Source organism: Macaca thibetana, chromosome 6 (assembly GCF_024542745.1).
Source record: "Macaca thibetana thibetana isolate TM-01 chromosome 6, ASM2454274v1, whole genome shotgun sequence".
Taxonomy (NCBI): domain Eukaryota; kingdom Metazoa; phylum Chordata; class Mammalia; order Primates; family Cercopithecidae; genus Macaca; species Macaca thibetana.
This window is the reverse complement of record NC_065583.1, coordinates 109,980,865-110,007,409: the sequence shown is the minus strand read 5'-3', so window position 1 is coordinate 110,007,409 and position 26,545 is coordinate 109,980,865. Positions and strand designations below refer to the sequence as shown.

Here is a 26,545-nt window from a genome sequence, read left to right as displayed (position 1 = left end):
TTATAGGCCTGCACCACCATGCCCAGCTAGTTTTTGTATTTTTATTAGAGATGGAGTTTAACCATATTGGCCACGATGGTCTCAAACTCCTAGCCTCAAGTAATCGACCCACCCCGGCCTCCCAAAGTGCTGGGATTACAGGCCACTTTGTCCGGCCTTCGTTTTGAAATTTCTTGAGCATGTTCCTAAACGTGTAAATTTGTGGCTGCTGCTTTCTCTGGAGGTACAGTTTTTGTAACATGGTGCAAGATGGATCATAGAAAAGCTAATATAGCAGTTTGTATTATTCTGTAATTTGAAGCAGCATCTTGCAAAATGGTGATTTTGTGTATTTAAAATTTTAAAAAATAATTATTATAAAATATATATTATTAGGAGTTCTTTTCTGTCTGATATATTTTCACTTTTTTAGTAATCAACAAGATGCCGCATCAGTAGCAACTGAGTCTTCAGAATCAAGCACTTCAGATTTGCCTTCATTAGAAGTTGGAATTAGAGCATCATGTGAGGTGAATGATGCTGAGGGTAGTTGTACAGAAGAAAGAAATGTTGACCTAAAAAATAATTCACAGTGAGTATTTTATACGATAGGATTTATTTATAAAATTTTGATAAGGTTCTTAAATGATAATAATGTTGCTTTATTTAGGGATTCAAGGGGACTATTAATACATAGTTTATTAATAGTTGAGGGAATCATTTAATATGTAATTATACTGTAGTCTGTTCAGAGTATAACATCAGGTGTTTTTATATTTAATTGCAGAAAGATTCTCTTTCATATTTGTTGTATAATATATGAATTTTAGGAAGGTGGTAACTTATGAAATTCGAAAACAATTTGGAAGCCTAAATATTTGCCGTGAGATTTTACTTTTGCTTGGTTTGAGTTATTTTTTATGCCTGGTGTCAAAATAATAGATTTTAATATTGGTGATTTCAAGGAAGTGTATCTTCCAGTATGCAGATACTGGTTAAATTAATATCTTCTCAAGAAATGATTAAAAGCATCATAAAAATCTCCCTTTGAAGAGATATCTGAAGGTTTTATACTTCCTTTTAATCTTCCTCATAATTCCTCATCTCATATGGGCTTAAAAGCTATTCAGTTTATGGGCTGGGCACAGTGGCTTACACCTGTAATCCCGGCACTTTGGGAGGCCGAGGCAGGCAGATCACAAGGTCAGGAGATTGAGACCATCCTGGCTAACATGGTGAAACCCTGTCTCTGCTAAAAATACAAAAAATTAGCCGGGCGTGGTGGTGGCACAGGTGGCAGCCGGTGTGCCTGTAGTCCCAGCTACTTAGAAGGCTGAGGCAGGAGAATGGCGTGAACCCGGGAGGCAGAGCCTTCAGTGAGCTGAGATCACGTCACTGCACTCCATCCTGGGCGACAGAGCGAGACTCTGTCAAAAAAAAAAAAAAAAAAAAAAAGCTATTCATCAATTCTTATTTTTCAGTAAAGTACTGTCACAATGGAAATCAAACTCTTAAAAAATCAAAATGTCAGTTAGTCTTTGAAATAGACAATACATTCATAGGGTTCAAACATCAACAAGTATAAAAAGGTATGATTGAGCTCTCCCTCTTAACCTGTCCCGTTTCACTCAAATAATCCATGTTATTTATTTCTTATATTCTTTCAGAGATTAAAAAAATACATTCAAGCTAATACAAATTTATATTTTTTGCTCTTGTTATAAACCTAATGATACTATATATAACATTTTGCAGTGGTTTTCTTCTGTCTTCATATTCTTATGTAGTAACTCTCCTTGTTCTTTTTATAGCTTAATAGTGTTCTGTATATGTATGCATCATAGTTTGTATTACCAGTGCCCTATTGACTGCTATGTAGGCTGTGTTGCTAAACAGTGCTTATAGTCTTGCACCTCTATCTTTTTGCCTATATACAAGTATATAGGGTAAGTTCCTGAAAATTGAATTGCTTGCTGACAGAATGTGTGTGTGTGTATACACACACTTACACATTTAAATATTTACGATTTTTTTTTGAGACAGGGTTGCAGGAGTGCAGTGGTGTGATCATAGCTCACTGCAACCTCGACCTGGCCCCAGGCTTAGGTGATCCTCTCACCTTAGTCTCCCTAGTAGCTGGGACTATAGGTGCTCACCACCACATCCAGAGATGGAGTCTTGCTCTTGTCACCCAGTCTGGAGTGCACTGGCACCATCTTGGCTCACTGCAACCTCTGCCTCCCGGATTCAAGGAATTCACCTTCCTCAGCCTTCTGAGTAGCTGGGACTACAGGCACATGCCGCCATGCATGGCTAATTATTGTTATTTTTAGTAGAAACAGGGTTTCACCATGTTTGCCAGGCTGGTCTCGAACTCCTGACTTGAGGTGATCCACCCACCTCGGCCTCCCAAAGTGCTGGGATTATAGGTATGAGCCACTGTGCCCGGCCTTCCCATCATCTTAATCTTACTTAATATTTCTTAAGTTTTATCCTCACCGTATTGTATTGCATTTCATCTTATCCTCCCTGTTATGAGTTGCTACCTTCAATATATGCCAAAATCATGTCTATTTTGAAGTTGGTTTCTGGATTTTATTTTATTTATTTATTTATTTTTATTTATTCTTTTTTTTGAGACGGAGTCTTACGCTGCTGCCCAGGCTGGAGTGCAGTGGCGCGATCTCGGCTCACTGCAAGCTCCGCCTCCTGGGTTCATGCCATTCTCCTGCCTCAGCCTCCCGAGTAGCTGGGACTACAGGCGCTCGCCACCGCGCCCGGCTAATTTTTTGTATTTTTAGTAGAGACGGGGTTTCACCGTGGTCTCGATCTCCTGACCTTGTGATCCGCCCGCCTCGGCCTCCCAAAGTGCTGGGATTACAGGCTTGAGCCACCGCGCCCGGCCGGTTTCTGGATTTTAAATTTGTTTCATTTATCTGTTTACTCATATATTAGTACCACACTGTTTTAATTACTGATGATGAATAGTATATTTTTAATATCAGATAGAACAAATTAGTCTAAGTTTTCTTTGCTACTCTTGTTCTAAGTAAGCTCTTAAAGGAGTTCTTCCTAGTTCTCAGTAGGTTATTTTAGAAGTTCATTTGGACATGACTGCATGTTTGATGCTATTTAAATAATGTTAATTTTTCAGGGAAATTGATCAAACAGAAAATGTTAAACCGATGTTGAGAGGTTGCTTCCAGAGACCTAAACCCAATTTGTCAAGGGCTGGGAAGAAATCGGTTCTTTCACAAGGCAAAACAGAGGCAGAGAGCAAGAATTCACATTCAAAAACTTCAGTTGAAAAGGTATGGGGTAAGAGACTTCATGGAAATTAAAATTATAAAAATTTTCTTTAAATAGTTGGGAATAAAAGTTTTTGACTTGTAATTACAAAGTAATGTTACTGATATTAAAACGGATACAAGAACTTACATTAACATTAGATTTGTTCCTATCTTAGTCTCCTGTTGACACGTTTTCTTTAACCTGGTATATAATCATTTCAGATATCCTCAGTGGTGATAAATCTATCGTCTGTTTACTTATATAAAATTTTTATTTAAAATATTTCATGACCGGGCGCGGTGGCTCACGCCTGTAATCCCAGCACTTTGGGAGGCCGAGACGGGCGGATCACGAGGTCAGGAGATCGAGACCATCCTGGCTAACACGGTGAAACCCTGTCTCTACTAAAAATACATTTAAAAAAATGAGCCGGGCGTGGTGGTGGGCGCCTGTAGTCCCAGCTACACGGGAGGCTGAGGCAGGAGAATGGTGTGAACCCGGGAAGCGGAGCTTGCAGTGAGTGGAGATCGCGCCACTGCACTCCAGCCTGGGTGACAAAGCAAGACTCCGTCTCAAAAAATAAAAAAAAATAAAAAAAAAAATATTTCATAAACCAGCTATATATTAAATTATGCCCACAACGTTCTCATCCACACATAGGCAGTCACATTTCTGTTTGTCTTTTACAAACTGTTTGTTTTTTCTGAGACAGGGTCTTGCTCTATTGCCAAGGCAACAGAGTCCAGGAGTGCAATGGCACTATTACGGCTCTCTACAGACTCAAAATCCTGAGCTCAAGTGATTCTCCCACATCACCCTCCCCAGTAGGTGGGAATACAGGTGTGTGCCACCAAACCCAGATAATTTTTTTTTTTTTTTTTTTTTGAGACAGAGTCTCGCTGTCTCCCAGGCTGGACTGCAATGGCGCGATCTCGGCTCACTGCAAGCTCCATCTCCCGATTTCATACCATTCTCCTGCCTCAGTCTCCTGAGTGCCTGGGACTATCGGCACCCACCACCACGCCTGGCTAATTTTTTGTATTTTTAGTAGAGACGGGGTTTCGGTGTGTTAGCCAGGATGGTCTTGATCTCCTGACCTCGTGATCTGCCCGCTTCAGCCTCCCAAAGTGCTGGGATTACAGGCGTGAACCACCACGCCCGGCCTGATTTTCTTTTTTAAATTAGCAAAAATTAGGAATGGAGTATATGTGCACCAGGCTGGTTTCTAACTCCTGGCCTCAAGTGGTTCTCCTGCCTCAGCTTTCCAGAGTGCTAGGATTATAGGCATGAGCCAGCTCACCTGGTCAATAAATTTCTTTATTCTTTTTCTTTCTTTCTTTCTTTCTTTTTTCTTTCTTTCTTTCTTTTTCTTTCTTTCTTTCTTTCTTTTTTTTTTTTTTTTTTTTGCGATGGAGTCTTGCTCTGTCACCTAGGCTGGAGTGCAGTGGCACGTTCTTGGCTCACTGCAGCCTCCACCTCTCAGGGTGAAGCAATTCTCCTGCCTCAGTCTCCCAAGTAGCTGGGATTACAGGCACATGCCACCACACCTGGCTAATTTTTGTATTTTTATTAGAGACAGGGTTTCACCATGTTGGCCAGGCTGGTCTCGAACTCCTGACCTGATGTGATCCACCTGCCTCAGCCTCCCAAAGTGCTGGGATTACAGACATAAGCCACCATGCCTGCCCTCTTTTTTTTTTTTTTTTTTTGAGATAGGGTCTCGCTCAGTCGCCCAGGCTGGAGTGCAATGGCATGATCCTGGCTCATTGTAGCCTCTGTCTCACAGGTTCAAGCTATTCTCGTGCCTCAGCCTCCTAAGTAGGTGGGATTGCAGGCATGCACCACCACACCCAACTAATTTTTGTATTTTCAGTTGAGATGAGGTTTTGTCATGTTGGCCAGGCTTGTCTTGAATTCCTGACCTCAAGTGATCCATCCACATTGGCCTCTCAAAATGCTGGGATTACAGGTGTGAGGGCACCATGCCTGGCCAATAACTTTATCTATGTATGCACACATTTCTATAATTTTTAACCATTATGTGTATAATATTTAAAACCTTTTTCTTTTCTTTGTTTTGTTTTTGGGACGGAGTCTTGCCCTGTCGCCCAGGCTGGGGTGTGATGGCGTGATCTCGGCTCAGTGCAACCTCTGCCTCCAGGGTTCAAGCGATTCTCCTGCCTCAGCCTTCCAAGTAGCTGAGATTACAGGCGCACACCTCTACGCCCAGCCAATTTTTGTACTTTTAGTAGAGACAAGGTTTCACTATGTTGAGCCACTGCGCCCTGCCAAAACCTTTTTTACCTGGCCACAGTGGTGCGCACCTGTAATCCCAGCACTTTGGGAGGCCGAGGCCAGTGGTTCACTTTAGGCCAGGAGTTTGAAACCAGCCTGGCCAACATGGCGAAACCCCATCTCTACTAAAAATACAAAAAATTAGCTGGGTGTTGTGACACACGCCTGTAATCCCAACTACTCGGGAGTTTGAGGCAAGAGAACCATCTGAACCCAGAAGGGAAGAGGTTTCAGCGAGCCAAGATTGCGCCACTGTACTCCAGCCTGGGCAACAGAGCGAAACTCTCAAAAAAATAAAAAATTTAAAAAAACTCTTTTCCTCTGAAACTATTAATTTACACTTTTTTGGGTCCAATTGATATTTTTAATAGCTATATCATGTTAACATGTTATTGATTTACCTTATCAGTTTTCTACTAATGGATGTTCAGATTGTTTATATTTTTGTTTATTTGTTTTTTTAACTCTTGTACATAAGAAGCAAACAATTTTGTAAGTAAGGCTTTCTCAAGGAAACAAAGTGTAAATTTCTACAGACTGGTGGGATTGTTGGGTCAAATAATGTTTTAAATATTTTTATGATTCTTGTTATGTGTTGTCTTTTGTTATTTGTTATTTTTATTACTTTAAAAATTTTTCTGATATGTCTGAGTCCTGAATTGTTATGCATTGTCAAGCTGACAGTCATAAATAATGTATTTACATTGCTAAGTGAATCTTTCTGTTTCCTTATAACTTTTCCAGAATTATATTGTTACAATTTTTTTTTTTTTTTTGAGACGGAGTCTCGCTCTGTCGCCCAGGCTGGAGTGCAGTGGCCGGATCTCGGCTCACTGCAAGCTCCACCTCCCGGGTTTACGCCATTCTCCTGCCTCAGCCTCCCGAGTAGCTGGGACTACAGGTGCCCGCCACCTTGCCCGGCTAGTTTTTTGTATTTTTTAGTAGAGACGGGGTTTCACCGTATTAGCCAGGATGGTCTCGATCTCCTGACCTCGTGATCCGCCCGTCTCGGCCTCCCAAAGTGCTGGGATTACAGGCTTGAGCCACCGCGCGCAGCCTACAATTTTTTTTTTAACTAAAACACTTTTTAAGATGTTGGTTTGCTTTTTACTGTTTTGTGAAATATCTTTTATCATAATCTTTATAGTATAGTTATATCATTCTAATCTTACGTTTATTGAATTCTAGAAAATTTGGAAAATACAGATTCATGTAAAAGTTAAAACAAAAATCACTTGTAATTTTTTTCTTTACCTTTTTTTCTTTGAAATGTTGTAGTCTTGTTTCTTTTCTTTTTCTTTTTTTTTTTTTTTGAGGTGGAGTTTCACTCTTGTTGCCCAAGCTAGAGTGCAATGGTGTGATTTCGGCTTATAGCAACCTCCGCCTCCTGGGTTCAGGCGATTCCCCTGCCTCAGCCTCCCAACTGGCTGGGATTACAGGCATGTGCCACCATGCCCGGCTAATTTTTTTCTATTTTTAATAGAAATGAGGTTTCACCGTGTTATCCCCGCTGCTCTCGAACTTCTGACCTCAGGTGATCCCCCGCCTCAGCCTCCCAAAGTGCTGGGATTACAGGCATAAGCCACCATGCCCAACCATTCTTTCTAATATTTGTAATTTCATTATTTACATGCAACCAATCTTTTCACATATATTGTTACATATTTTCTTTTACACAACTGAATCGTGGTTTCAATACAGTTTTGTATCCTTTGGTAATTAACATTTCAGAAATATTTTTCTGAAATATTTAGTGTGATTCCATTTTTGTTAAAAAAAAAAAAATTGTACACCAGGTGTGGTGGCTCATACCTGTAAGCCCAGCCCTTTGGGAGGCTGAGGTGGGCTAATCATCTGAGCCCAGGAATTTGAAACAAGCTTGGGCAACATGGCAAGATCCGGTCTGTACAAAAAAATGAAAAAATTAGCTGGGCATGGTGTGCACCTGTAGTCCCAGCTACTCAGGAGGCTGAGATGGGAGGATCACCTGAGCCTCTGGGGTCAAGGCTGCAGTGAGCTATCATGATGCCACTGTACTCTAGCCTGGGCGACAGAGCGTGACTGTGTCTCAAAAAAAAAAAAAAAAAAATTTCATCTGCATTTAGGATTTTTAGAAAATCTCATCTAGTTAGAAGTACAAAAAATGAAGTTCTTATTTATTTATTTATTTATTTTATTTTATTTTATTTTATTTTATTTTATTTTTTTTTTTTTTTTGAGACAGAGTCTTGCTCTGTCGCCCAGGCTGAGGTGCAGTGGCCGGATCTCAGCTCACTGCAAGCTCCGCCTCCCAGGTTTACGCCATTCTCCTACCTCAGCCTCCCGAGTAGCTGGGACTACAGGCGCCCGCCAACCCGCCCGGCTAGTTTTTTTGCATTTTTTAGTAGAGACGGGGTTTCACCGTGTTAGCGAGGATGGTCTCGATCTCCTGACCTTGTGATCCGCCCGTCTCGGCCTCCCAAAGTGCTGGGATTACAGGCTTGAGCCACCGCGCCTGGCCGAAGTTCTTATTTATTTATTTATTGAGATGGAGTCTCACTCTGTCACCCAGGCTGGAGTATAGTGGCGTGACCTCAGCCCACTGCAGCCTCTGCCTCCCGCATTCAAGGAATTCTCCTGCCTTAGCCTCCCAAGTAACTGGAACTACAGGCGCACACTGCCACGCCTGGCTAATTTTTTGTATTTTAGTAGAGACAGTTTCACCATGTTTCCCGGGCTGGTCTTAAACTCCTGAGGTCAGGCAGTCTGCTCGCCTTGGCCTCCCAAAGTGCTAGGATTACAGGCTTGAGCCACTGTGCCCGGCCAGTTCTGTTGTTTTAATTTCCATTTATTTATTGCAAAGTTTGAACTTTTTATGGTAAGTAGATAAATTGTAGCAAATTAAATTCACAGGACCACCTGGAAAAGGATAAGATGAATACATTGGACATTTTGAGAATGGAGACTATGGAGAGAGAGAATCCAGAAGCTGAAACTGTATCTATGTAAGTATTCAGGAAATAGTAACAAAAAAGTAACTCTTAGGAATGATGGTAATAATTTGTTTTCTACTTAATAAGGTCTGAATTTAATTTTCAAGTGGATATTTTAAGTTCGTTTTCAACCATAGGTGGTTTTGAAACATTAATAATACTCTCTCTGCTTGATATTCCTTCTATGAATTTTTTAAGTCTGTTGAGTTAGCCATTACATTTGAATGTTTATAATATGTGCTCCTGGATAATTTTATTTATAGTAAGAGATTTTAAAAGGGAATATTTAACTTGAAATGGAAATCTAAAATAGAATGTGAATCTGACTGGTGGATTCTGGGCTGTTCCAGGGGTTACCATTTATACCATGCTTTGGGACTAATCCCCTGGAGTTCTACAGTATTCTATAGTATCCTTAGTCAGGAGTAGTATTCTATGCTTGACAGATGTAGATTTTTCCAATTTTGTAATAAAATTCTATTTAAAAGTGCTTTTTCAAATGGGCTTTTCAGGATTTGTCTTTTTTTTCTTTTTCCTTTTTTTTTGAGATGGAGTCTCGCTTTGTTGAGTAGTGGTGCAGTCTCTGCTCACTGCAGCCTTTGCCTCCCAGGTTCAAGTGATTCTCCTGCCTCAGCCTCCCAAGTAGCTGAGGTTACAGGCGCCCACCACCACGCCTGGCTAATTTTTATATTTTTAGTAGAGACAGATTTAACCATGTCGGCCAGGCTGATCTCGAACTCCTGACCTCAAATGATCCCCCCGCCTTGGCCTCCCAAAGTGCTGGGATTATAGGTGTGAGCTACCACGTCTGGGAGGATTATGTCTTTTCAGGAAACTTGTGAATTATTTCATATTCCACATGGTTTACTTCTTCATGCCAGGGAGAAGGAAATTGGTGACTTCAAAATAAACATTGATTTTATTTCTTTGTGGTTCTAGGTTGGGTGAAAAAAATTGTCTGCGGGAAGAGAGTCAACTAAAGGCTTTAACACCTGCAAAAGTGAGGGGCCGATTGCAAAAGCCAAAGCCAAATGTAGGTAAAGCTGCTGGAAGAAAAGAAATTCTCATGTCACAGGAAGAAATTGGGGCCAATGTAGAAAAGAATGAAAATGAATCCCGTGCTGATAGAGATGTGAGTACTCTGATTCCTCCTCACATTTTTGTGAAGTACGTGAGCCTTAATATAAGCTTCCCTTCACCCACATACATGCATACATACATACATACATACACATGTTTATTTCTGACAGAGTCTCGCTCTGTCGCCCAGACTGGAATGCAGTGGCACGATCTTGGCTCACTGCAACCTCTGCCACCCAGGTTCAAGTGATTCTCCTACCTCAGCCACCTGAGATCGTGCCACTGCACTCTAGCCTGGGTGACAGAGCAAGACTCTGTCTCAAAAACAAAAAAATTCCCATGATCTATAATGTTTTTGTATTTTTAGTTGTGTGACTACAGGCGCACACCACCAGGTCTGGCTAATTTTTGTATTTTCAGTAGAGACAGGGTTTTGCCATATTGACCAGGCTGATCTTGAACTCCTGACCTCAGGTGATCCACCCGCCTCAGCCTCCCAAAGTGCTAGGATTACAGGCATGAGCCACTGTGCCCAACCCCGTTACCCCCTTTTAAAAACAGTACTGCACAATTTGTGTGCATCATTTATTAAATTTGTGGTCAAAATGTTATAGCCAACAGCCTTGCTAGTTGTAAAGCCATTTTAGATTTTGGGCATTTACATGATAAATAATCTGTTTCACCTGACCTCATATTTGGACTTGCTTTTCCCTATCACTTAGTAGATGTTTGAATTAACCTTCTCTTTTGGAGAGATCAGTACATATGTGAGTTTTAACATTGGCTTAAACGGCATAAAATGTTAAAAGCTCCCTATTAAGATACAATTCCAAGAACAAAGACTGTGAATTTTGGATTATTTACATAGTCTTTGTGATACAGATAAAAGTTGGCATATTTTGAGATTTCAATTTCTTACGTTATAATTCCCATGGTCTGTAGACCAGGCATGTTGACCTATGCCTGTAATCCCAGCATTTTGGGAGGCTGAGGTGAGAGGATTGCTTGAGGCCAGGTGTCTGAAACCAGTCTGGGCAACATAGTGACACTCTGTTTCTACAAACAGTTTTTTTAATTAGCTGGGCTTAGTGGTGTGCTTCTATAGTTCCAGCTACTTGGGAGGCTGAGGCAGGAGGATCAGTTGAGTCCAGGAGTTCAAGCCTCCAGTGAGCTATCTATAATTATGCCATTGCACTCTAGCGTGGGTGACAGAGTGAGACCCAGTCTTAAAAAAACTCCAGCTGGGCGCAGTGGCTCACGCCTGTAATCCCAGCACTCTGGGAGGCCGAGACGGGCGGATCACGAGGTCAGGAGATCAAGACCATCCTGGCTAACATGGTGAAACCCTGTCTCTGCTAAAAATACAAAAAATTAGCCGGGCGTGGTGGTGGCACAGGTGGCAGCTGGTGCACCTGTAGTCCCAGCTACTCAGGAGGCTGAGGCAGGAGAATGGCGTGAACCTGGGAGGCGGAGTTTGCAGTGAGCCGAGATCGCGTCACTGCACTCTAGCCTGGGCAACAGAGCAAGATTCTGTCTCAAAAAAAAAAAAAAATTCACGTGATCTATAATGCAATTGTAATAATCAAAATAATTCAGAAAAATAGACCCCACAGGGGTATTTCTAACAGATGAAACCAAGACAGTTAACTTGTTTTTTGACTGGGAGGAGAGGAATGGGACTTTGAGATATCCTAAAAGGAGTAGCTCTTGAAATTTTCTAAGATAGCTACAGAAAATACATTAAAAGTATTTTAAAGTCACCATTTTATAATTTTGAATTTTTTTTTACCATTTTATACTTAAATTGGACAACATTTTCAATGAAATGTTATGCCTCATTGTGAAACCTAAAACATTAGAAAAATGTGTTTGTTTTTAAGACTCAGCACATGGAAGATCAATCATGTAAAGATTTTGAAGAGGAAGATGTCATATTACAACCTGAGAAAAATGATTCTTTTCAAAATGTGCAGCCAGATGAGCCCAAGGTTCTTAATGAATGTCTAAGGTAAGCATCATTTTGTTGATTATATCATCTTTGGATTTTGTAAGAAGTTTTAGAACTCAATCAGTTTTTTAAAACAGAAGCAATTTACATGGATTTTTTGTCTGCGTATCTAGTTATATAACATTTAAAAATATAACTTCACCTTTCAAGAAAGTTTATGTTGTAGGCTTTATGTGAATTTCTCAGATGGTTTGAAAAAAGCTACTCATCATAAATTAGCACTTGAGTTAACATGAATAGCCTTATCACTTTATTTTATTTTATTTTACTTTTTATTTTTTGAGATGGAATTTCACTCTTATTGCCCAGGCTGGAGGACAGTCTTTTTTTTTTTTTTTTTTTGAGACGGCGTCTCGCTGTGTCTCCCAGGCTGGAGTGCAGTGGCGTGATCTCGGCTCACTGCAAGCTCCGCCTCCCGGGTTCACGCCATTCTCCCGCCTCAGCCTCCCAAGTAGCTGAGACTACAGGCGCCCGCCACCACGCCCGGCTAGTTTTTTGTATTTTTAGTAGAGACGGGGTTTCACCATGTTAGCCAGGATAGTCTCGATCTCCTGACCTCGTGATCCACCCGCCTCGGCCTCCCAAAGTGCTGGGATTACAGGCTCGAGCCACCGCGCCCGGCCGAGGACAGTCTTAGCACACTGCAACCACTGCCTCCCAGGTTCAGGTGATTCTCCTGCCTCAGCCTGCTGAGTAGCTGGGATTACAGGCGCCTGCCACCAAGCCCAGCTAATTTTTATATTTTTAGTAGAGACAGGGTTTCACCATGTTGGCCAGGCTGGTCTCGAACTCCTGACCTCAAGTGATCCACCTGCCTTGGCCTCCTAAAATGCTGGGGTTACAGATGTGACCCATCACGCCCAGTCAGCCTTGTCACTTAACATGCGTATTAAATTATATGTTTATGTTCAAATGTAAAATGCTACTTACTTTTAAAATATTTGTTTCTTTGGAATTAGATTGAGCACATATTGCTTTTATTTAAGATTTCTATATTTTGTTTAAAACTTATGTATAGAAACCCATACTGCTTATAGCCAAAGCCTTTTCTATTTTTTATTTCTTCCTTGGAGGGTACCAAGCCAGGCTGATGGAATTACTAGTATACTGTTTCAACTTTTCATTTTGGAAATGTTTAAGGTGCGCAAAAGCGCAGTAGTGGACTCCCATATACCTGCTGTCCAGTTTCAATAATTAATATTTTACCAGTCTTTACATTTAAAGACTAGCCTATGCTATAATTTCTTACAGCTGTGTTAACCTGTTTAAATAGTACCTAGCTGGGCATGGCGGCTCATGGCTATCTAGCTACATGGAAGGCCGAAGGAAGAGACTTGCTTGAGCCCAGGAATTAGAAGCTGCAGGGAGCTGTGATTGTGCCACTTTCCTCCAGCCAGGGCAGCAAAGTGAGACAGACTCCTGTCCCTCCAGAAAAGAAAAGTACCTAACCTGAGAGTGAAAGCTAGGTTTCCTGAACTACTTTAAACATCTTTATGGGAAGACAAAAAAATTTATTTATTTCTTGTTGCCTTCAATATTCCTTTGCTTCTTATTCCTCCCCACTGCCCCAATTATTTTACTAATGTGCACACAGTCTCTAGGTAGAAGTTTGTATGACTGCATTGCTTGTTACATATCTCTGATATGGATTTTAATTACAGATAGCTAACAAATTATTATTTTTATTTATATTTTTTCAGTTTAAGCTAGAGTCTTTTAATAGATACTGTGGCTAAGTAGAAAATTAAACTTTCCTGAATGGCCTCTGGGTTTTAGAATGCTGGTGGACATTGTAACTAATATTCAGTCTGATCTCAACAACTTTCCTCTCCATGGGTAGTGTCATTTCTGCTTTGTCATGTGATCTTTCTGGCCTTTGAATCTCTAAACTCTTCAAAAGCAATTCTAAGATTCTGTGTTTTATCAAATTATACACCTATCTATGTCTAGCAGAAAGTTTTCTCCCTCCCCTACTCCAAATATGTTGGCCTGTTCAAGATGCTATGTAAGAGAAAGAGATGGTAGGAAAACAGTCTCTTAAAGAATGCATTAAAAATTCTTTAGGCTGGGCATGGTGACTCACACCTATAATCCCAGCACTTTGGGAGGCTGATACAGGAGGATCACTTGAGGCCAGGAGCTCAAGACAAGCCTGGACAACATAGCAAGACCCCATCTCTATATAAAAAAGGTACTTTATTAGATAAATTAGTGAATATTTCTTTGAAATTTAATCTTCTAGGTTAATTTTGCATCTTATCTACTTCATATAAATATTTTAAGATTTTTGTCATGATTGGTGATGTTCCTTTGGAGGTTTATATATATATATATATATTTGAAACATATATATACACGCATTTATATGTTTGAAACACACGCAGACACACGCTTCTTTTTAAAGACAGGGTCTTGCTCTTGCACCCAGGCTGGAGTACAGTGGCGCGATCATGGCTCACTGCAGCCTTGACCTCTTGGGCTCAATTGATCCTCTTGCCTCAGCCTCCCAAGTAGCTGGGACAACAGGTGCATGCCACCATGTCTGGCTAATTTTTAAATTTTTTGTAGAAACAGTGTTTTGCCATGTTGCCCAGGCTGATCTTGAACTCTTGGGCTGAAGGGATCCTCCTTCCTTGGCCTCCCAAAGTGCTGGGATTATAGGTGTGAGCCACTGCGCCTGGCCATGAATATTTTATAGATTCTTAAACTCTGTGTTTTAGAAAAACACATATGCAGACCTTAAAGCACATTTATAGTTCTGTGCTCATTCCATATCTTATTTTCTCCATTCGTGGTCCTCTTGCTTTGCCTTCCTTCTCAAATTTGTGATCTGAGGAAGGTTTGTAGATCCACTGCATATTTTGAGAAATAATCTAGTTCAATTTTATATCTGATATCCAGTCTCAGATACTGCCCTTCAGTTAATGCTGTACTTCTTTTGTTACTTAGAAACAATCTAATGCTTTGCTGGAATGGCAGTTTAAAAAATCTAAGCACATAGAATATAGTTACAACATTGCATATCTGTGTCTTACAATCTGAACTGATATTGAAATAATGAAATTATTAATAAAGCCTTTGCTTAAAGCATTTATGTGTTTAAATAATATGCCTGTTTTCAAAATGTGACTTTGTAAAGATAGTTTATCTCTTCCCATGATACCCAAACCAAGATTGCTAACATAGTAATCTCACTAAAAGCTAGATGTTTCTGGATGGAGATGAAAAGTGTCATAAATCAGAAAATGGAATTCAGTCCATTCTGTACTAATCAAATTAAATTTCCTTCATTGATTGCTGTTAATTTTACATTTAACATTGTCAATTACTAACGTTAATGATGGATATAAACACTTAAGTTACGTAAACAAATACAACTTGAAAAGCAATCTTATTCCTAAGGACCTGTCTTATAGTATCAAAAATTGCATTATTGAAAACAGTTATTTCAGTGAGGAAGGATAGTTTAGGACCTAAGGAAGTTGAAACAAACAGTAGCAACAATAGCATACTTTTGTTTTTTTGTTTTTGTTTTGTTTTTTTTTTTTTGAGACAGAGTCTTGCTCTGTCGCCCAGGCTGGAGTGCAGTGGTATGATCTTGGCTCACTGCAACCTCCGCTTCGTGGGTTCCAGCTATTTTCCTGCCTCAGCCTCCTGTGTAGCTGAGATTACAGGCATGCGCCACCATGCCCTGCTAATTTTTGTATTTTCAGTAGAGATAGTGTTTCACCATGTTGGCCAGCTGGTCTCGAACTCTTGACCTCAAGTGATCCGCCTGTCTCAACCTTCCAAAATGCAGGGATTACAGGCTGAGCCACCATGCCCAGCCTAGAATACTTTTAAGTAAATCTTTTGCTTATTTGTTTTTGTTTTTTGTTTGTTTGTTTTGAGACGGGATCTTGCTCTGTTGCTCAGTCTGGAGTGCAGTGGCATGATCATAGATTACTGCACTGTCATCCTTCCTGGGCTCAGGTGATCCTCCCACCTCAGCCTCCTGAATAGCTGGGACTACAGGTGCACGCTACCTCACCTTTTGGGTTTGGTTTTGTTTTGGTAGAGATGGGATTTCTACCAAAAACTCCTGGGGTCGAGCCATCTGCTTCAGCTTCCTGAAGTGCTGGGAGTACATGCATGAGGCATCATGCCCCGCTCGTCTTTTTTTAAGCTGTTGAATGTATAGTTACATACCTGTTCAGTCTGACATGGCTGAATAAATCTAGTGTTTCATTTGATCTAGCTTTTGCCCAATATTAATAACTTTTCCTTACCAGTCATATAAAAGCTCTTTCATTTATGTATGTGTTTATTGATTTCACCATCTATTATAATAAACAGAAAGCAAAACAAAAAGTGCTGCTGCTTTTCTGGAGAGCAAGGTGCTTGTTTTGGATAGTGATTGTGTGCCAAGTAGCATTCAGCAAACATTATTGTGTATTTAGTCTTTCCTTTTATTCTTTACTTATATTATGAAATAAGCTCTTAGAGAAACATGTGTATAGGAAATCTCATATAAAGTTGATTTTAAAAGGTGAGGAGGGCAGACCTCATTTGTAGTCCTAAGATTTAATCTTAGTCAAGTCATACTTGTATCCAGGTATTTGAGGTGGTCAGGTCTATTTTGGCAAAGCGTTTGTCTGTGTAAAAGATAGAAGGGATGAAGAGGTAGAAATAGCAGACATACATTAATCTGGCTCCAATGCAGGGAACTGGAGAGTCTTTCCCAGTCAGTATTTGCAAATGGTAGTGTGAATGACAATTGGAAAGAGATTATCAGGATCAAATAGCTTCTATACTGATTGACTTTACTAGGTATATATATTTAAACTTTTTGCTTTGATTTCAAAAGGTGGGATTTTTTTCTTTTAATTTGTAAATTTTACCCAGAGATTCCTAGGGTTTCCTTAATTTTTTTGAATTTGTGAGTTTTTGGTGTTTCTGTAGTGATTTCTCAAACATCATCTCTTTAGCAGGCAGTCTGGTTTAAAACTTGATTGTGTGCCCCTCCTTTTTTTTTTTTTATAGCATTCAAGAGAATAATAAAGCAAATAAACTTAATCAAGTCCCAGTTCTAAGGACTCGATTTCAGAAACCAAAGCCAAATATCGGAAGAGGAACCGGAAGGAGAGAAATTTCCTCAAAAGAAGAAGTACTAGAGAAGATTCTTGCCTCTGGGGAAATGACAGCAGCATTGAGAGAAACTGTAAGACTAGACACCTCACCAAAGGAGATGGTACCAGCAGAGATTAATACTACTAAAGAAATGCAGTCAGATTTAAAAGAAACTGGAAGAAGAGCCATTTCTCCCAGGGAGAAGATTCTAGATGTGATTGATGTCACCAGGGAAGTGGAGACAGGTTTGAAAGCAAGGGGAAGAGAGATTTGTTTAAGGGAGAAGACACCAGAGGTGATTGATGCCACTAAGGAAATAGACAAAGATTTGGAAGAAACTGGAAGAAGAGAAATACCCCCACATGAAAATGGCCCAGAGGAAGTCAAGCCTGTAGGTGAAATGGAGACAAATTTAAAAGCAACTGGAAATGAGAGTTCCCCAAGAGAGAAGACACCAGAGGTGATTGATGCCACTCAGGAAATAGACAAAGATTTGGAAGACACTGGAAAAAGAAAAATATCCCCAAAGGAAAATGGCCCAGAGGAGGTCAAGCCTGTAGATGAAATGGAGACAGATTTGAAAGCAGCTGGAAGAGAGAGTTCCCCAAGAGAGAAGACACCAGAGGTGATTGATGCTACTGAGGAAATAGAGATAGATTTGGAAGAAACTGAAAGAGAAATATCCCCACAGGAAAATGGCCCAGAGGAGATCAAGCCTCTAGGTGAAATGGAGACGGATTTGAAAGCAGCTGGAAGAGAGAGTTCCCCAAGGGAGAAGACACCAGAGGTGACTGATACCACTGAGGAAATAGAGATAGATTTGGAAGAAACTGAAAGAGAAATATCCCCACAGGAAAATGGCCTAGAAGAGGTCAAGCCTGTAGGTAAAATGGAGACAGATTTGAAAGCAGCTGGAAGGGAGATTTCCCCAAAGGAGAAGACACCAGAGGTGATTGATGCCATTGAGGAAATAGACAAAGATTTGGAAGAAACCGGAAGAAGAGAAATATCCCCAGAGGAAAATGGCCCAGAGGAGGTCAAGCCTGTAGATGAAATGGAGACAGATTTGAAAGCAACTGGAAGAGAGAGTTTCCCAAGGGAGAAGACACCAGAGGTGATTGATGCTGCTGAGGAAATAGAGATAGATGTGGAAGAAACTGAAAGAGAAATAGCCCCACAGGAAAGTGGCCCAGAGGAGGTCAGGCCTGTAGGTAAAATGGAGACAGATTTGAAAGAAATTAGAGAAGAAATTTCCCAAAGGGAAAAGGTGCTAGCGGAGATCAGTGCTGTAAGGGAAAAGGAGATTGATTTGAAAGAAACTGGAAAAAGAGACATTTCCATGATGGAGAAAGTATCAGGAAAGATGGCTGTCATTGAAGAAATGGGGACAGATATGAAAGAAACTGGAAGAGAAAATTTTAGAGAGCGAGGATCTGAAGAGATCTGTGTTACTGAGGAAAAGGTGGCAGAATTGAAAAAAACTGGAAAAACATACATTTCTCCAAGGGAAAATGAACTAGAGGAGACCAGTACCTCAAGACAAACTGAGACACATTTAATGCAGAGCGGTAGCAATGACTGCAGTGCTATGCCTTCGCTAGATATTAAAGTATGTATTTTTCTGTCCTTTAAAAGTTTTTTTGAATGCTTTTTTTCAGAGGAAAGTTACCAAAATAATTCCATGATTATTTTGTCCTTAAGTCCAACAGCACTTAAAAATCTCTAAAAGTCTAAAGTCTTTTGTAGGCCTAAGTTTCTGTGTTTCAGTGCCTTGAAGAAACTGTATGTTCTTTTTTAAAAAGATAACTTAGGCTGGGCACACCTCTAAACCCAACACTTTGGGAGGCCAAAATGGGAGGATTACTTGAGCCCAGGAGTTTGAGACCAGCCTGGGCAACATAGGGAGACCTTGTCTCTAAGAAAATAATAATAATAAATAAAATAAAATATAATGAGGTGCAAGCCTGTAGTCCCAGCTACTTGGGAGGCTAAGGTGAGAGGATTGCTTGAGCCCTGGAGGTTGAGGCTGCAGTGAGCTGTGATTGTGCCATTGTACTCCACCCTGGGTGACAGAGTGAGACCCTGTCTCAAAAAGAAATGAAAAAAAAAAAACTATTTTTAACTGAAAAAGTCACTATTATTATTGTTTTTTTCTCTAAGTCAGACGGGCAAGGATCAAATTTTTCTTTTGGCTTAGGTTTGAGATCCCAAAAATGTTACTGTTCTTAATGTCATTTGAAGTAACTCTTTTAGGTAAAAGAATAGGAAATTAGACTGACTTAGTACTAACCCTAGCGTGAACACACATTATTTATTTTGGCCCCATCTGCATCTGCTTTTATTTCTTGCCCCCCCTGACTTCACTTCTAAAAGTTCTTTTTGTTTTTGCAAGTTACTTTGAAGTTCACAATCTTCTAACATTTTCAAGGACTTTTTTTTTTTTTTTTCCTGACTTTTAAAAATAGGTAACGACATTTGTGGTTTGGAAAAGTAATAATGTGCAATGTTAAAAGGGTTTCCTGAATTCCTAGTTTTACCATTTGGAAATTAAATTTTCTTTAAAAATTAAAAACTTTTAAATTGTTAAAGGAAAGTGTTCAGAATTTAGTAGACTTTTGTTTTAAGTATATAAGATGTTTAAATAATCTTTTATTTGTGCTGATTTACTATGACTGTTTCTCTAGAACATTAGCAGTGAAGTACTGTTGATGATGCACACACCTGTAGAAGAAAAAAGAGATTCTGAAAAAGAAGTATCAAATCCCTTCAGTCATTTCAAGATTTCTTCACAGACTCTTGAATCTGATAAAACAGAAGTCCTGGGGATTCGATCTCCAGATGTTCCAGAGCCATTTTCAGATATTAATTTAAGGTACAAGTGTGTTTTTAAAGAAAAAGATACTAAGTTATAGTTGCAGATTCTGTTAAACTAAGTGAGGTTTCAAGGTGTAACATATACAGGATAGTGTTAGAGATTTTAAGATAGTTTTGGGAAGACTGGGAGAGAGGATTGAGGTCACTCTGACAAGTCAGTTGTGAAAGTTACTGACATACAAAATTGTAACAGTCTTAAATCAATACAGGTTTGATAGACTTATGTTTTCTTTGTGCAGAGATGATATAATTCCTAGGCTCATACCTGGATTGTACCATTAATGGTTTTCAGGATCTGCCAGATAGTTCGATTTGTTTTCCTGTTAAGAATTAGAATTAGGCCAAGTATGGTGGCTCACACCTCTAATCGTAGCAATTTGGGAGGCTGAGTTGGGTGAATCCTTTAAGCCCAGGAGTTTGAGACCAGCCTGGGCAACAGGCTGTAGCAACCCCATCTCTACAAAAAATACAAAAACTAGCTGGGTGTAGTGGCACATGCCTGTAGTCCCAGCTACTTGGGAGACTCAGATGTGAGGATCACCTGAGCCTGCAGAGGTCAAGGCTGCAGTGAGGTATGATTGTGTCATTGCACTCCAGCCTGGGGGACAGAACAAGACCCTGTCTCCAAAAAAGAAAAAAAAAAAAAAAATTAAATGTTTACCGCCAGTCTCTAAGGTTGTACTGAGACTGTGTTTCCCCTGCCCCTTCAGTTCATTCTAAAGCTTGATAATCCTTGTTCCAAAAGCAGATCTCTTCCTCAAGAACAGAAGTCACTTGAAATTAAACCAGCACCTTTTGTGAGGAGTCGATTCAAAAAACCAAAACCAAACTTAGCAAGAGCAGCTTTGAAGAGAGAGACTACAGAATCAGAAAAATATATATATGGGAAGAAATCAGAAACCAAGAAAATGGAGACTATTGTGATGCAAGAAAATAATGAACAAGCTGATACTCTCCCTTCTCAACATGTGAGTGATATTTAAGATGGAAGTTCTGTGTGTGGGGTTTTTTTTTTGTTTTTGTTTTTGTTTTTTAATTATTAGGGCTAATAAAAGCACCTGGCATTAAAATTTTACAAATATTTCTGTGTAATTTTTGCTGCGTGTAATGTTGCTCCCATGCTTAATGTGCCTCATTGTTACACATAATTTGTGTAAGAATCTCAGATACCTGATAATGGGCAAGCGTGTTGTGGGAAAGCGTTTAGGAGGTCTGGGCTCTGGTTCCAGGTCTGGCTATGTGACCATTGACAAAACAGTTTTTCTTCATAGAAAAAATGACAGTAATAGGGGTTTTTAAAAATTTTTAAATTTTTTTTGAGTTGAAGTCTCACTCTGTTCCCAAGCTGGAGTGTAGTGGTGCAATCTTGGCTCACTGCAATCTCCACCTCCCGGGTTCAAGCGATTCTCCTGCCTCAGCCTCCTGAATGCTGGGACTACAGGCACGCGCCGCCATGCCTGGCTAATTTTTTTTTTTTATTTTTAGTAGAGACGGGGTTCATGGCTGATCTCGAACTCCTGACCTCGTGATTCACCTGCTTTGGCCTCCCAAAGTGCTGGGATTACGCTGAGCCACGGCGCCTGGCGAGAATAATAGTTTTTTATTTCAGTCTGTTGTGTAGGTGAAATAAAGAGTTAAAAGATTGATTTGAGTTAAAGGTGATATTTTATTTACTTTATTAACTTGGTCCATAACAGATTAAAATTGTGAGAAATGAAATGAATAATTATAAACTGAATGTTTTCCACATACAAAGTCCTTTTTAGAATTAAAACTCTTACTTGACATCTTAAAACAGCTCAGTACTTTACTGTGCATCAACATTTGTACTTTTTCTCCTACACTTTTCTGATTGTAGAAATTTCAATTTGGAAAAATATATGTATTCTAAAAAGTGAAAGTCTTATAATGTCACATCCCTTTCCCCCAAGTTAATCATACAGTAATTTTGAATATATCCACTTATACTTTTTGGTCTTACAGTTTTAAAATAATAAAATGGGAAGGTATTTTTATTTTTTTCCAAAATGACATTAATTTTTGCCTTCTGATTTTTCCACCTACAATATTGTGAGCTTCTTCTTAGATCAGTACAAAGAGATATATCTTCTTTTAAATGATTAGGTACTATTGCATTGTAAAGAAATTAAAATTTATTTATTCAGCCCCTAATGATAGATCTGTCTTATTTCTGATTTTTTGTTTGTCTTTTCCAGTGAGGGAGATGGTGCTTAAATTATTACAATAAATATTTTTGTGTGTATATTTGTACTTGTTGAGTATTTGTAAGATACATTTCTAGAAGTGGAATTGCTGGGAATTTAGAATTTTGGTATAGACAAACTTATTATTCTTTACAAAGATGATACCGGTTTATACTTGTACTAATGGAATAAGAAAGTTCTTATTTCCTTATACTTTTAGCAACCCTGAATGAAATTTTGTTTTCTACCTTTTAGGATGAAGCTTCCCTAATGATATCAAGAGAAAAAGACACATCAGGTCACAGGAATGAGGAGGCTGTGATATTGCCATGTACACAGACTGAAAAGAACCTTTCACCTTCAAATTCTTGTGAACCGAAAGAGGAGTCTCAGTCAGCACAAGCCCAGGAAAATGACTTAGTTGTTTCTGTGGGGTAAACAGTGATTTTCTTTGAAAATATAAAATAAGAGAGATACTTCTTTTAAATATTTCTCATTTTTATTGAGATATGTTAATTCACTTAAAAAGTGAACATAAAGAATATTGTTTTAATTTTATTGATATAGCAGACTGCCTAAAATATAATATCAGACTGAATTCAACACCACCTAATGGTTGCCTGCTTATCTGCATTGTCAGCTGTGTAAGAGCCTATACCAAGCAATGCATTTAAAAACTACAGGCTGAGCATCCCTAATAAAAAATTCTGAAATGCTCCACAATATAAAACTTTTTGAGAGCTGATGTGATGCTCAAAAGAAATGCTCAGTGGAGCATTTTGGATTTTCAAAGTAGGGATGCTCAACTGATAAGTATAATGCAAATATTTCCAAATCTAAAAAAATCTGAAATCTGAAACATTTCTGGTCCTAAGCATTTTGGATGAGGGCTGCTCAGCCTGTATGTATATGAGCTATATATATTCATTACCTTTTAAAAATCGGTGAAATACTCATAACATAAAATTTACCTTTTTAACTATTTTTTAATGTGCAGTGGGTTTAAGTGTATTCACATTATTGTCCCGTTGCCACCACCATTCATCTCTAGACTTTATTTTTCATCTTCGTAAAATGAAACTCTCTACCCATTAAATATTAACTTATTCTCCTCTTCTTCCAGCTCCTGGCAACCACCATTCTGTCTGTATATTTAGCTACTCTAGGCATATTATATAAGTTTATTACCTTTTGAGAATTGAAATAACTGTTTTCTTTTGTAAAGTAAGATGTTTATAATCAGAAAGCAATTTCCCTTTGATGGTACAAAGTATTTTTTAGAGCGTTTATTAGAGGAGATCCAAATTTTACATTTTTACATTAGTTTTCAACTTTTTACAGTCAAGTGCCCTGACTTTCTCCCTGTGCCCTTGTTTAGGACTAATAATATAAACACTTTCCAGCAAGAAACGAAGGAAAGTGTTATCCAAACTGCTCGACCAGTAAGGGGCCGACTTCAGAGACCAAGACCAAATGTAAGAAAGACAGGACAGAGGCAAATAGTAGACAAAGGTGACGCCAAAGGCATAATTAAGGAAGAAAGAACAATATTACAAAAAGATGAAACCGAAAAGAAAATCTTAACTGCGGTGAGTTATTGTTATGTAATTAAATTGAGCCTTTTAATGCATTTAAAATAAGTTACAGCTCAGACATGGCTTAGAAATACAGGCATCTGACACTTATTCTACTCAATGAATACAGTTTCCAGTTTTGTTTCAGATTTGCTCTTCTGGATTTTTTTTTTTAAGTGAAAAAGATGTATTTCTTTTCGAATTAATGAAGCTATTCATCGTAAAAGACAAAATAATATAATAAATACCACAGATCTTACTCTGAGATAACCACTGAAAACTTTTTGACATATCTTACTGGATCTATTTCCATGCACACATATGTACACACTTATGCAGATTTAAGCAATAAAGTCATTACATATTATAACTTTCTGTTACTCAATACTATGTTAAGTGGCTTTCTGGATCAATAAATATGTTAGTTACATCATTTTTGCTGTATAACATGCTGTTTTGAATGACAGTTTAATCTCTTACTGATGGGACTTTTGGTATTAGGAAAAAAGTAAGTAGTGTAATGCCTAAAAATGTTCATTTTAGGTAGTTCTTATTTTTGTTTAGCAGTGCAAAGTCTGGATTTAAAATAATCTTTATTTGAACCAAAAAGCTCTTTTTTTAAAAAAAAATTAAACTTTTGTTTATTTTAAATTTCATAGCAGGTGACTATTATAGGTTTCAAAGTATTATGTAAACATATCATTGCAATAATCTTTGAAAATTTTCTCTGAACTAGGTATCCTTGTTTTGGCAACAGAATATGAACATTGCATATCCAGTTTGAATCTAATTTTAAAGAATTAACCACCGATGGTGGTATGTGCCTGTAATCCCAGTTACTCAGGAGGCCGAGGAAGGAGGATCACTTGCGCCTAGGAGTTTGAGACCAGCCTGGGCAGTATGATGAGACTATCTTGAAATAAATAAAAATTTAAAAAAGAAAAGGGATTTTAGAAAACCAAATATCTTTCTTAATGATGGAAATATTTTAAGAGGTATATTCTGCTATAAAAATAACATACTAATATGATTTTGTCTTTTCAGTCAAATCTTCAAATTGAAACTGATATTGAAGTTCCCTCCTCCACAGTTTCAGAACACAGAATGTGTGAAAATCAAAGTCAGGTGATTCTTGTAGAAAACCTTCATATTAACAAAACAGATGAAACAATCAGGTGAGTTTGCTTTTAATGAGAAAAACATAAGACTTTTCAAAGATAAAGGTTATATATTTTTGCATAGTTGACTTTGTATATTAATAACTTCACATCTTGAAAATGTTAAAAGGATGAAGTAATAAATACTTTTGATACTAGAGTCTTTTAAATCTGCTTCTCGAATACTGTATGAATTGCATGGCTGATATTCTCTTAAGTATATGATATTCTCTTAAGTATATGTAATTTCTCTGAAAAGTTTGACAAGCATCCTACTTCTTGGTACTGAAACTAAACTTTTAATAGTAGTCAAAGATTCTTAAGTTCTTTGTATCTTTTTTAGAAATTCAGGCCAGGCGCAGTGGTTCACGCCTGTAATCCTAGCACTTTGGGAAACCAAGACGAGAGAATCACTTGAGTCCAGGAGTTCAAGACCAGCCTGGGCAACATAGTGAGACCTCGTCTCTATAAAAATAACAAATACAAAATAAAAGATGTTTATAACCTAGTGACTAAAGTTCATTAATAGGTAGTGCTATAAAGTACTTACTGTATACTATATTTAGAGGTAACTGTATCAAAGCCAAATGGTAAGAATGATATCTTTTACATGAGATGAGCTAGTGGGATGAGGAAGTTTTAACATTACCACTTTTATTTATTACTTGCTATCTGCCTTATTATTATTGATATTAAAGCAAGATGTGTTCTTTAGTAAAAACACCTTTCCTTTCTGTGTATAGTTCTTGGTCCATCTAATTTACCGTCTTTGTAACTAGAACATGTTTTAGTGAGGTATTTATTAATTTTCCCCCAGGATGTTTTCAGCACTTAAGAATATACTTTAAATATTCAGCTTCCTTTAATTAGGTAGAGTGACTTTGGCTTTCTGGGAAATGCAGAGGAGATGTTATTGTATCCTTTTTTTACCCTCTCTAGTTGGGTGAAGCTAGAATTGGGGCATGTTAGGTCATCTGTCGAAACAGGTGCTATTGATTTATATTTTCTTTTATTATATTTACTTTTTGAGACAAGGTATCTCACTGTGTCGCCCAGGATGGAGTGCAGTGGTGCCGTCACAGCTCACTGCAGCCTCAACTTCCTGGGCTCAAGTGATCCTCCCACCTCAGCCACGAGTAGCTGGGACCACAGGTGCACACCATCATGCCTGGCTATTATTTTTGTATCTTTTTGTAGAGATGGGGTTTCAGCATGTTGCCCAGGCTGGTCCTGAACTCCTGAGCTCAAGTGATCCGCCTGTCTCGGCCTCCCAAAATCTTGGGATTACACAGTGAGCACCATGCCCGACCTCTGTTAATTTTAGATGCTTGAAGCAGTTTGCTTTCATTTAGACAAGTTTCTAATGTGAAGTTTTTATTTTAGTATGGATTACTTTTTTTTTTGGAGACAGAGTCTCAGAGGGCAGTGGCTGGATTGTGGCTCATTGCAACCTTGGCCTCCTAGATTCAAGCAATTCTTGTGCCTCAGCCTCCTGAGTAGTTGGGATTACAGGCACCTACCACCACACCCTACTAATTTTTGTATTTTTAGTAGAGACAGGGATTCACCATGTTGGCCAGCCTGGTCTGGAACTCCTGACCTCAGGTGATCCATCCACCTCAGCCTCCCAAAGTGCTGGGATTATAGGCATGAGCCACTGTGCCCAGTCTGGATTACTTTTCTTTCCAATATTACAGCCCCCACCCCCTGCCCCCGCTTTTTGTCTTAAAAAGCCTTACATTTTTTTTTTTTGGATGTATAATAGTTATACGTATTTTTGGACTACATGTAGTATTTTGATACATTATACACAGTATATAATTATCAATCAGAGTAACTGGGATATCATCACCGCATACATTTATCTTTATATTGGCAACATAATTTTCTAGCTATTTTGAAATAATACAATAAGTGATTGTTAACTATAATTTTCCTACTGTACTGTTGAATACCAGAACTTATTCCTTCTATCTAACTGTGTTTTTGTACACACTAATCA

At 38.7% G+C, this 26,545-nt stretch overlaps 1 protein-coding gene across 12 annotated transcripts in view; it reads left to right on the top strand.

Annotated features, from left to right (window-relative positions):
- BDP1 (B double prime 1, subunit of RNA polymerase III transcription initiation factor IIIB) overlaps positions 1 to 26,545 on the top strand; it is a 115,257-nt gene that overhangs the window by 39,471 nt on the left and 49,241 nt on the right. For 7 of the 12 annotated variants that reach the window (XM_050793525.1, XM_050793524.1, XM_050793523.1 and 4 more), the window contains 11 exons: positions 413 to 571; positions 3,134 to 3,290; positions 8,458 to 8,549; positions 9,477 to 9,669; positions 11,498 to 11,625; positions 16,648 to 18,343; positions 19,419 to 19,606; positions 20,354 to 20,576; positions 22,068 to 22,246; positions 23,191 to 23,401; positions 24,431 to 24,561. In XM_050793525.1, the coding sequence (XP_050649482.1) occupies positions 413 to 571; positions 3,134 to 3,290; positions 8,458 to 8,549; positions 9,477 to 9,669; positions 11,498 to 11,625; positions 16,648 to 18,343; positions 19,419 to 19,606; positions 20,354 to 20,576; positions 22,068 to 22,246; positions 23,191 to 23,401; positions 24,431 to 24,561 (3,357 nt within the window). The remainder of the gene's footprint in view (positions 1 to 412; positions 572 to 3,133; positions 3,291 to 8,457; positions 8,550 to 9,476; positions 9,670 to 11,497; positions 11,626 to 16,647; positions 18,344 to 19,418; positions 19,607 to 20,353; positions 20,577 to 22,067; positions 22,247 to 23,190; positions 23,402 to 24,430; positions 24,562 to 26,545) is intronic. The other 5 variants (XM_050793530.1, XM_050793529.1, XM_050793528.1 and 2 more) reach the window with 5 other exon arrangements.